This window comes from Chiloscyllium punctatum, chromosome 5 (genome assembly GCF_047496795.1).
Source record: "Chiloscyllium punctatum isolate Juve2018m chromosome 5, sChiPun1.3, whole genome shotgun sequence".
In the NCBI taxonomy this organism is placed as follows: Eukaryota; Metazoa; Chordata; class Chondrichthyes; order Orectolobiformes; family Hemiscylliidae; genus Chiloscyllium; species Chiloscyllium punctatum.
Genome location: NC_092743.1, coordinates 40442567 through 40455307, shown reverse-complemented (window position 1 = coordinate 40455307; position 12741 = coordinate 40442567). Strand labels below are relative to the sequence as shown.

Below are 12741 nucleotides of genomic sequence, written 5' to 3'. Positions count from 1 at the left end.
AACAAGATTTTATGAAGGAATTAGCTCAAATGATGGAGTGTTTGCTTAGCACGTGAGAGAGGTCAATGCCCGTATTCTCTGTTTGTGTTTTGACATAATGGATGTGATAGGCCGAATGGCCTGTTTCTGCTTTTGGGCCTTATGGTCACCTTTGGTTATTAAAAGCAGAGAGTTACCACTTTACTCTTGAAATTTTACTCTAAATAGTAATATTTCGCAGAGTTAAAAATTATAAAAGAGGATAAAAGCAGTCTTGAATTTCTCAAATACCTCATCCTAAAGTTACCTCATCACCTGACATGAGCATTCAATGCCCATCCAGTATTTTTGCTGTATTATATAGGTTGCAGGACTATCTTTTTTATTCAGGTGCCCTCCCATATCCATACGTTCCAAGACCTACAGCCGATACCCAAAACCGCGGATAGTAGTGAACCCTATCATTTCAGTGGGAAACTTGCCTCCCAGCAGCTCTGGAATTATTTCTGGAATGTTCCATATAATATTGTCGGGCCGTGGTAAACCACAGATAACTGAAACAGCAGAAGCCAAATCTGCGCATACGAGGGTTCTATGTATTTCAAATTTGCAGTACATTTTTTGTAATAGTTTAAGTAAAAGTGGCTAATTGTAATATACATAAATATTCTTTACGAAAAGAAAATGACAGAACCACGCTTTTCTTCAATTTCTTCATTGATTTTGCCATTAGTAAATTGAGGTTTCTTCTATTTAGCCTGAATATTTATGTTTTGGATTTGTCCAGTTTTTATTTTGCTTAATTTAGCTCATAGCCTTAAAAAAGGACTTTAGTCTCTGATTAATCTAGCATATCCACATGGTATAATTCCAATATTGTTGCATTACATGACTGCTAAATTGTGCTGGCTAAGTTACATTGGTCTATTTCTTTTTGGTTCATTGATTCCTATATTTCTGCTCATATAAATGGCAGTGATACCATTATAACCTTTATGTGCTGCTCCATTAGGACTATCTGAAATACTCTACAGAAGATGGTCCTGTCAAGGTATGCCGGCTTGAGGTGCAGTGGCCAACCCCGATGACCTTTGTTGCAAGTGGTCGGCGGAAAACTGAAGCAGAAAGAAGAGCAGCAGCTTTAGTCTGTAAGAAGTTGAAGGTGATTGCAACTTGCTGCAAGCCATACTTGTGCTCAGCATTGAGCTGGTTTATTGCAATATTCAATGTCTTTCTTTCCCCATGTGAAGTACCAACTGAGTGATTACATAGTGTTGGTTAGTTGGATTGCATTCCAGCTAGGTGTTGGAATTTTAAATTTGTCACCTGGGGTATCAGGAGAGCTGAGTTGGATTAGCAATCTTAAAGCCTATTTGAATATTCTATATGCCTCAATAGCAAGTACAGCACTGAGTGGTACTGAACCATATAGTGGTAGTTTAACCCCTAATTTGAGAATTTAAGAGTTATCTGGTGGGACATTGCTTATGATGACTGCAGTTGTGATGGCACTGTCAGCACGTGGAGTGTTCAAGATGGCCCATTTTCCTGGCAATTAGTTAGGGCATGTACAGACCAAATTAGTTCCAGAATAATGAATTTCAAACTATTGAGACAAACATTTCAAGGCAGGCATAACACTGATTAGAAACAATAGTGTTCCCTGCTCACAACTCCTCTGTATTGCCTTATCCTCAATCTCAGTTCTCTCTTCACCAGAGCAGCACCTTCCCAATTCTCTCACCCAGTCAATCTATATCCTTGTGTGAGATTTTCAGACAGAGCTAAATTAGCAAGTGCATTTTGTTACTGTATATGCATATCCATCAGTGGTGATCGTTATTCCTACAGTTTGAACTGAAGATGAAATCACAGCACCATGCCATCTGCATTATTAAGATTTTATGATCCACTTGTCTAATATGGTCTTTTTTGCTATATTATGCTTACTGGACAATATATTTCAAAAAAGTAGAGAAAAACCTATGTGTGGTTATGTTTGCTTGGCAGGAGCTTGGTTTGCTTAACCAGAAAAATCATCCACTGACCCATGCCATGTACAACTTGGCCGCAATAAAAGAGTTGAATGAAAAGGAGCGGAGGCCGACCAGGATAGAAATCCCAAAGAGCCTCCAGCAACGAATCCAGCAATATTTGGACCAGGTCAGTGATAGCCTAGCATCTCTTGGGGTAAAGTCTGCCTGCTACTTACTTAGGATTGCTGATGTTTCGACTGCCTTGTTTAATTATGATCTTATCATCATATCTTATTAAATCTGTGATTTGCATCATTCTTCACAAGTTTAAATAATCTTTTTTAAAACAGTGGAGAGACTAAAGAGGCTGGGATTGTTCTTATAACAGAGAATGTTTAAGTTGAAAATTGAATGATTCGAAAGAATGGATAAAGAGAAACTGTTTCCAGTGCAGCAGTGTGGATAATTGGAGGTTACAGATCTAAGGTAACTGGTGAAAGACCAGAGAGCAGGCGAGAAGAGATGTTTTTATGCAGGAGTGCTGATGATTTTGAATGCACAACCTAAGACAGATGGTGGAAGTCAGTTCAAAAGCAGCAATCAAACGTGCTTGAACAGTAAAGAACAGTGCGTAGGCCTAATTAAACAACTCTTTTAAAGAGACATTACAAAATTAGTGGACCAAATGGTGACATCTGCAGTAAGATGCTAATTTTATGAACAGTTCTCCTATGGTTATAGGTGAACTATACAGGCTTTAAAAATTCTACGGCCATCCTTTGAGTGCATGCCTGTGTGAAGTACTTGCAGAATTTCTGATTTTTGAGATGTTGGTTTGGAGGGAGTGCATCAGCACAAAGCTGGATCTGATTTCCATTTGACTTCTCCAGCCATGTATTCCAACAGAGTTGGCTGTATCCTGAAGCAGAATTCCTGATGGCTATTCCCCATCCTCCCTCTCTTGTAGCCAAGTGATACCAGAATGAGCTGCACAAAGTAACTCACATGACAGCAGCATGGTAAATGATCAGATGAGCTATTTCTTAAAGTTGACTGGATAAATACTTTCCAGGCCAATAGGAATAATTCCTCGACTATGAAATCTTTTCTGTTCACCTGAGAGGCCAGATGGGACCTCAGTTTAACATTCATCCAAAATATGTCATAGTTCGACATTCCCTCATCACTGCACTGGATGTCAACTTTGCAGTTGTGCTTTAGTCTCCAGAGTGGGATGTGAACTCAAATCCTTCTGACCCATGCTTCCAATTGGTCTATAGCTGATGTTACATCAATGAACAGCATCCCCCTGAACACAATGTTATCTCTTTTCCACTTGATACGCAGATGTGAGCTGTGAAGGAATTTTAAAAAGCCTTTGTGTTATATTTATGACCAATCTGAATGTTAGGCATCAGGAATTGGTTGAAATAGCTTTTCAAATTGATGTTCAAAACTTGTCTTTGTTGATTTTGTGTCAGAGAACTGCCATAGAGATGTAACACATATCCAGTTAAGTTTGAACCAATGAAGATAGCTTATTTATCTGCTGTTGAAGCTGTAAAATGAAAGTTCTTTGCAGCTTTTATTAATTCCCATGATCTGAACTGAAACATTTTAAAAATACATGTTTATCCAAATGAAAACTGACCTTTTTTTTTATACTTTAACAGCAACTAATTTAACAAGGAAAGTCCATAGGTTGTTGTAGTTTTCCTTTCCTTATCGGATGAATTCACCTCCCTTCCCTCCATGCACGCATGTAGATAACAACTAAAAATCTCTGATACAGAGGATGATGGGGAAGAGGATGGGAGTGGAACTAATTGGATTGTTACTGCAAAGAGTTAATGATTTAATGTCCTGTGTTGTGTTTTTAAAAACCATTCTCTGAACTCATGTATGACTCATACTCAGATCCTGTGCAGACAAGCTGGTGGGAGTATTTGCAGGCATCTCTAACCTTTTCTTTCTGTGATCTGAAGTCCCTATCGGCTTCAAGAAGACCGCCATCACCCCGGTGTCCAAGAAAAATCACGCCTTGAGGGTCTGACCTCCATAATCATTGAAGTGTTTTGAGAGGTTAGTCATGGCTCACATAAATTCCACCCTGCCAAATTGCCTTGATCCTTTGCAATTTGCTGACCGACACAACCAACCCATAACAGATGCTGTCTCTTTGGTCCTACACTCATCCCTGGAGCACCTGAATAACAGGATACCGACATCAGGCTCCTACTTAATGATTACAGTTCTGCCTTCAATACTATAATTCCAAACAAATTCCTCTCTAAACTCTGAGACTTAGGCCTAGTCTTCTCTCTCTCTAACTGGATTCTCGACTTCCTGACCCATAGATGGAAATCAGTGAGAATAGGTGACAACACTTCCTCCATAATCCTCAACACCAGTGCCCTGCAAGGCTATGTACTCAGCTCCCTACTGTATTCCTCATGTACTCATGTCTGTGTGGCCAAATACCACCCCAACTCCATTTACAAGTTTGCTGCCGACACCACCCTAGTTGCTCAGATCTCAAATGACAAGATAGTAGAATACAGAAAGGAGATAGAGTGCTTAGTGGCATGGTGGAAAGACAACAATCTCTCCATCAATATCGTAAAACAAAGGAGCTGGTCATTTACTTCAGGATGTGGAGTGAAGGGCATGCCCCAGTCTGCATCAATAGTGCTGAGGTGAAAATGGTCGACAGCATCAAGTTCCTGGGAGTTATCATCAACAATCTGTCAAAACAAGGTCAGTTTTCATTTGGATAAACATGTATTTTTAAAATGTTTCAGTTCAGATCTTGGAAATTAATAAAAGCAGCAAAGAACTTTCATTTTACAGCTTCAACAGCAGATAAATAAGCTATCTTCATTTGTTCAAACTTAACTGGATATGTGTTACATCTCTCTGGCAGTTCTCTGACACAAAATCAACAAACTTGACCAGGTTGACACAATGGTCAAGAAACAGAACAACATCTTTACTTCATCGAGAGGCTAAGGAAATTCAGCATCCACAAGACCCGTACCAAACTTTATACATGCAGGATAGAAACCATCCTACCTGGACTCATCACAGTGTGGTATGGCAACTGCTCTTCCCAAAACTGCAAGGAACTACAGACAGTCGTGGACACAGCCCAGTCCATCCCTTCCAACCATTGACTCCGTCTATACTTCCTGCTGCCTTGGGAAGGCAACTAAAGACCACTCCCACCTCAGTCATACTCTCTTCCATCCTCTCCCATCATGGAGAAGATATAAAAGTTTGAATACATATTAAGAACAGCTTCTTCCCTGCTGTTAACAGACTTTTGAACAGACTTACAGTCATAGAGATTCATAGCACAGAAACAGACCCTTCGGTCCAACTCGTCCATACTGACCAGATATCCTAAGCTAGTCTAGTCCCATTTGTCAGCACTGGGCCCACATTCCTCTAAACCCTGCCTATTCATATACCTATCCAGATGCCTTTTAAATGTTGTAATTGTCCCAGCCTCCACCACTTCCTCATGCAGCTTCTTCCATAGAGGTGTGAAGAAGTTGCCCCTTGGGTCCCTTTTAAATTTTTCCTCTCTCACCCTAAGCCCTCTAGTTCTGGACTCCCCATCCCAGGGAAATGACCGTGCCTATTTACCTATCCATGCCCCTCATGATTTTATAAACTTCTGTAAGGCCATGCTTCAGCCTCTGGCACTCCAGGGAGAACAGCCCCAGCCTATTCAGCCTCTCCCTGTAGCTCAAACCCTCCAACTCTGGCAACATTCTTGTAAATCTTTTCTGAACCCTTTCAAGTTTCACAACATTCTTCCCCTAGGAAGGAGACCAGAATTGCGCACACTATTCCGAAAGAGGCCTAACAATTACCCTGTACAGCCACAACATATTTGTCAAATGTTAATTCTGATCTCTGTCTTGCTCTCTCTGCACCTTCTCTGCAGTTGTTACACTGTATTCTGCTACCCGATGCACTTTGTATCATACAATCTGCCTATATATCGCACAAAACAATACTTTTCACTGTATCTCAATGCATATGACAACAGTAAATCAATACATCAATCAATACATTAATGTCTGAAGAATGTTTAATTGATTGAGATGCCAGAGAAGAAAGAGCATTCTGAGGAAGAGTTGTAATGGACTCAAAATTGCAATCATATTTCTGTCTCCACATTGCTGCCGGATCTGCTGAGTTTATTCTTATTTCAGAAAGCAATATCAGTGTTTTATAAGAAATGTAATACTGACTTCCTGCAAACACTGTGACCAAAGCTGTGGCCTAGAGTTAACACCTTCAGTAGAGGAGGGGAGAATATTGTATTAATTTTTGAGCATTCACTGTTTTATTTATTGTTTTCAGTATTTTTTCATTAAACTGAGAGATGTACACTCACCTTTAATTCTTTCTCCATCTATCCTCTGCAAGTGACCAATTTTTTTTCTCTCTCATTCTCTTGCAGCATTCAGTAGAAACAGCCTCTGAAGATGATGACTGTGGGTACCAGTCCATTAGCCCCAGCCCAGAGATTGCGGATTCGGTGTCTGGCAGTGGTTTGATTAGCGATGCTATTACAGGAGAAATGTATGTCCCATTGTCACAAGAAGAGGCAGAGCAAATCAATCAGAAACTGCTCTGGCTGTGGCAGCGATACAAGCCTGTGAAAGTTAAGCCATTGCCAGTAGACTTGCACAAGAAAGCAATAATTTCTGCCATTGAAGAAAATCAGGTTGTAGTCATAGCTGGAGCGACTGGATGTGGTAAAACCACCAGGATCCCTCAGTTTATACTGGAGAAGTTCATAACTGACAACAGAGGAGCACGCTGTAACATTTTAATAACACAGCCCCGACGGATCAGTGCAGTATCAGTGGGGCAACGAGTAGGCTATGAGCTGGGACCAAGCCTGAAGAAAAACGTGGGTTACCAGGTGAGGCTGGAGAGCATGTTGCCCCCTAGAGGTGGAGCCTTACTCTTCTGCACTGTTGGCATCCTGCTGAAGAAACTACAAGGTAATGCCTCACTAGAAGGCATCAGTCATGTCATTGTGGATGAAGTCCACGAACGTGATGTCAACACGGACTTCCTGCTCATCTTATTGAAGAAGATAATGAAATCCAACCCGAATCTGAAGATCATCTTAATGAGTGCCACCAGTGACACTGAGCGTATATCGGAATATTATGGGAATTGCCCCATAGTAACTGTGCCAGGATTCATGTTTCCGGTGAAGGACTTTTACCTGGATGACCTCCTACCAATGCTGGGACGAAGGAAGCTGACTGGGCTCAATCAAGTGAGTAGCTTGATAAAGGAGGAAGTGGTTTGTCTTGCTGTTTGTTTTTTTGTTTCTGAGTGTCTTAAAGTATTTCACACCAAATTAACAATTTTTGCCCAGAAGTGGTTTGTTATTAAGCAAGTAATAGCTAATTTATCGAAGTCAGATTATTGAGCAAATAATCTATTATTAGGTATTTTGATTGAAAGATAAATATTGGCTAGGATGTTAGGTGTCTGTCCTTTTCAGTTCATGTAGATGTTTTAAGATTCTCTAAATTACTTGCTCGTGCCTGGACTGAAGTTTAGGCTGAAAGTTCACTGACTCAGTGCCAGACAGTGCCTGCAAGTTGTTGACAGTAAACTACTATAGTACTAAGATATGATTGGGGAAGTAATGGGGCATACCTTTGCTACAACAGACAACAATATATTTAGCTCATTAAACAAATCCAGAATTGAAATCTAGTATAAGCAGTGATGCGCTGAAACCCATCTGATTGTTCACAAATCCTGACTGGTTGTTCTGGAAAGAAATTTGTTATTCTTGCAAATTCTGCCCCGTAGGTGATTCCAGATCCTCATATGTGGTTGACTCTTACTGTGCTCTGAAATAGCCTGACAAACCAAACTGTAGTATAAATCCATTACAATAAAAGTATATTACAGAGGAGCCTCCATTATCCAAAGGAGACAGGCGGGGAGTATTTTGTTCAGTTAATCGAATGCAGAGTAACATAGCTGATCAAAGAGACCTTGCGATCTTGTCGGATGATCCGATATTCAGATAATTGAATGCTGGATAATCGAGGTTCCTCAGTAATAATAAAACTGCCCAGATTATGCAACACCAACATAGTTTTTGGATTTGAGTAAGCAATGGTACACTGAGTCCAGTGGGAACTGAAAAGGCCTCCTTGCTAACATGTGAGGGTCATGAATTACAGTAATAAACAATTCAAAATGATCAGTCAGGCTAACATTATGACTTTGCTGGAAGCAACAAATTATTCATTTGTGCAAACAAAAAGAACATGTCCTACCATTGCACCTCTCTGAAATAAAAGCACAGTGGCGCTAGAGGCAGGTGGCAAGGAATAGTAGTTAGGCCTCAATAATTTACAGTCCACATCAATTACTTGGATGATGGAACTGAGTGATCACATATTTAGATTTGCTGATGATACAAAGTTATATGGGAAAATAAGTGGTGAGGAGGATGCAAGTGGGTTACAAAAGAGTGTATCAGATTGTGTGAACAGGCAAGAACATGACAGATGGAATACGTTGTGGCAAAGCAAGAAATTTTCCATTCGGATAGAAAAAGTATAAAAGCAAAGTATTTGTTGAATGGCAATAAACTTGGACATGTTTGCATTCAGAGGGAGGTAGATATCCTTTACCTGAACCACAGAAGGTTAGCATGCAGATACAGCAAGTCATTCGGAAAGCTGATAATGTATTAACTTGTGTTAAGGTATTGGAGTTTAGCAATAAAGATACTTTATAACGTTTATATGAGCTTTTATTTAGGCTACACCTAGAGTATGTCTGCAGTTTTTGTTAATGGGTGCATTCTCTATGCTAGCACCTCTACTGATCACAGTTCACTTGACAACCAATCTGCCCATACCTCACATGCAATATAAATGCTTATTTTTCTCTTGTAATAGTATTCTTGCAAATTGTCCTGATTTATGCAAGATGAAAAGGTTTCATTTTTTTCTTGAAATATTATTTGTCTTTTACAGTGAAGACAAGCATAAATTTCTGTTCCATGCTAATACCATTTTCTTATTTTTCCAATATTAATTCTCTACACTTCCTTTTTAAGGGGTCAATCCTCATTTTAGTTAGCCATTTTTTAACCTGCTTGAAACTCTTGGTATCCATTTTAATATTTTTAGCAAGCTTTCTCTTAAACGTTAATCTCTCCTTCCTTTTATTCGTCATTCTTTGCAAGATTATAAAATCTGACTAATCTTCTGATTCACCACTCAGCTTCACAATATTGTTCGCTCTTTAATTTAATGTGATACTATCCTTCTTTAATTAACCACAGATGGCACTCAAAGTAATATATCACCCTGAGATATGAAATATCTCCTTACATGTCTGCTACTTCTGCTCTAAAGTTTACTGAACCTGCTTTCCAGTTGACTTTAGCTATCTTTTTTTTTAGATTAGATTACATTACATTACTTACAGAGTGGAAACAGGCCCTTCGGCCCAACAAGTCCACACCGCCCCGCCGAAGCGCAACCCACCCATACCCCTACATTTACCCCTTACCTAACACTACGGGCAATTTAGCATGGCCAATTCACCTGACCTGCACATCTTTGGGCTGTGAGAGGAAACCCACGCAGACACGGGGAGAACGTGCAAACTCCACACAGTCAGTCGCCTGAGGCGGGAATTGAACGCGGGTCTCTGGCGCTATGAGGCAGCAGTGCTAACCACTGTGCCACCGTGCTGCCCACTCATACCCTTGTAATTTGTTTAAATTTAAGGGAGGAGTCTTAGACCTACACTTCTCACCCTTAAACTGAATGTGAAATTCTATCGTGTCACGATCACAGTTGATCCAAGGCTGCTTTAGAATAAGGATATTAATTAATTAAACCCTGTCTCATTGCACATTATCAGGTCTAAATTGTCCAGCTCCTGGTTTGGCACTCAAGCATATTCTTTCCAAGATAATTTCTGACTGCAGTATGAACTAATCTTCCAGGCCACCTTTGCCAATCTAATTTGTTTAATTTATATGCAGACTCATTGCAAAGGGGCTTATAAATTCTGCCACAGTGACCTTTGCTATCCATCATTGAATTTCCATATTGGCTGTGGTTACCATAAAGGTCCTGAAGGAATGGTGACTGTCAGGTCAAACTCATCACTAGTTGTCCCTCTCTCTAATAACTAGTACAACTTGGCTGTGTTTGCCAATATTGGCGCATGAACTGTGTGTGCTGCTTTAAGTTGCACATTTGTAGATTTTGGGGGTGTGGAAGCTGAGAGAAGAGATTGGGAAGGGCTGAGGTGGGCTGAGTTGAAGAGAGATCGGGACATGGAAGATGGGAAGCTATGTGGGATTGGGATTGGGATTGGGGAAGTGAAATGGAAGCACTCTTGGGGTCCCTTTGTTACCTTCTGCTATGGATACTGTTTATTCTGCCCACACCCCAGCTTCTGAGCCCTCTTCCTTTCTCCAGAGTTTCTGCCCATCTGGTGTCCCTCACCCCACTACTGAAACCAAGTTCAGAATGTTGCAAGTGGCAATGCATTTGTGCATAGTATCACATGTAACGTCTATGTGATGACGTCATTGATTGGAATTGTGCGTTCCCTAGTGAGCGTGCATGTATATTTGCCAGCAGTTGCTGCTATCAGCAAATACTGCATTAATATTTCCACTGTACTTTTCTATTACTTATCTCTATCAAGCTCCTTCTGTATCTTGATCGTGGTTCCTAAGTTAAAATTGGGCTTGATTCGGGCTGAGGATCAAATCTGATGTATTCCTTATCTGTAATGCACAGCACATTTCAATTCAGCTTTTAGCCTTCAGTGATCTTTGAATCTATCACTGTTTCTGAGTGCATGCAGGAACCTGTAGATGTGATCTGTGACTTGCAGCATTAATCCAGCTTTCAATTGGTGCATAATTTTCCTTCCACAAAATAATTGGTCCTTAAGATCACAAGGATTTCTCGTATATTAGTGCAAAACAGTACATTACTTGATCAAGCTGTTCTGAGTTTTCGGTAGTATTAATCAACTCTGGTTTTGTGATGTCAACAGGATGAGGAGGATCCTGTCCCTGATCTTGATCTGGTCACCGACACAATTTTACACATTGATGCTCACAGTGAGTCTGGTAAGGGAAGCTTGTTTGAACTCCTATTGTTTACTGCTGACAACAGAAGAGGGATATTTCTAGTTCTTACTTACTGGCTGACTTTACAAGCTGGCTTCGTCCTCAAATATGTAGACAAGGAAGGTCCAACGTTTGATTTCTAATCCACCCTGAGTTATTGATCTCAACTAAAGTAACAAACACTGTGAACAGAAACATTTCAACCAAGATCGCAAGTTACATAATGTTCCACTGGGACAAAGATAAACTGTTTACCTTTGTCTTTCTACACCCATCCAGAATCTTTGACATCCTAATACGCCTCTCCTTCATTGTTAAGTTGGATAGAGTTTCCCTCGTTTGTCTTAATTGCTGAATGATATCTGGAGAATCACCTACAATTGCCTCTCTTCCCATTCCTGCATTGTATTTTTCCAGAATATACCTGTGGCAGATTTTTGTTTTTATTTGCATCCTGCCCTACGCCAACATCACACAAGAAAATTACCAAAGGTCCTCAGACTGCACCATACAGAGCTACTTAGAAGAAAAGGGCAGCAAATATATAGGAACAATCCCAGCCACAAGTTCCGTGCAAGCCATTCACCATCCAGTTTTGGATAGATACCATCATTCCTTCACTGTCACTCTATCAAACTTTTGGGAGTGTGTCTCTAATAATGATTTGGAGATTCCACTGTTGGACTGGGGTGTCACACAGCACCAGATTATAGTCCAACAGGTTTAATTGGAAGCACTAACTTTCGGAGCACCGCTACTTCATCAGGGGATTGATGAAGGAGCAGCACTCCAAAAGCTAGTGCTTCCAATTAAACCTGTTGGACTATAACCTGGTGTTGTGTGATTTTTAACTCTCTAATGGTATTATTGGTGTACCTACAAGATAGCTATTTACCACCACCTTCTCAAGTCTTCTAGGGATGAGCAATAGTTGTCGGCATCACCAGCTGGGCCAACATTGCATGAATGAATAAGTAAGAAAGCACAGCAATTTTTAAATGCAAAGTCACAACACCCTGCTTTTCCTCGCTATCGACTTTCTCAGCTCCTCTGTTGTCACTGTGTTATCTGTTAACAAGGATGAGCAGAAGTTTTCCTCCAAGTAACGTTCGGAAAAATGAAACCATTCTTTCAGATCTCCAGTCTAAACTCAAGTGTCAAACCATTGACTGTCCAGTAAGAGACAATCTAATCACTGCTTCTTTACATTCCTTTTGCTGACTGTCTGAGGCCAGATGCGACTTTTACAGAAAATATAGGAACAGATTACTGCATATGCTAGAATCTGTACTGAAAACAACAACTGTTGACAATCACATTGTCAGGCAGCATCCATGGAGTGAGAGCAAACTAACGTTTCGAGTTTAGATGACTCTTCATCAGACTTTTACACAACCTTGTTATTATACTTGACCCAAGGTGAGCTTCCAGTTGGACATTACAGAACTACATACATTGCCTATTTCCACTTCTATAATATTGCCTAAGTCTGCCTCTGCCACCTTAATCTGATGCTGAACCTCTCATCATAGTACCTTTAGACTTGGTTATTCTAATGCACTCCTAGCAGTTCTCCAACTTTCTGCCCTTTGTAACTCAATGATATCTAAACCTCAC

The 12741-nt window shown here is 40.3% G+C and overlaps 1 protein-coding gene across 1 annotated transcript in view; it reads left to right on the top strand.

Annotated features, from left to right (window-relative positions):
• dhx30 (DEAH (Asp-Glu-Ala-His) box helicase 30) overlaps positions 1-12741 on the top strand; it is an 89685-nt gene that overhangs the window by 16622 nt on the left and 60322 nt on the right. The window contains exons 6-9 of the mRNA XM_072570118.1: positions 992-1141; positions 1990-2142; positions 6430-7263; positions 11049-11124. Coding sequence (XP_072426219.1) covers positions 992-1141; positions 1990-2142; positions 6430-7263; positions 11049-11124 — 1213 coding nt within the window. The remainder of the gene's footprint in view (positions 1-991; positions 1142-1989; positions 2143-6429; positions 7264-11048; positions 11125-12741) is intronic.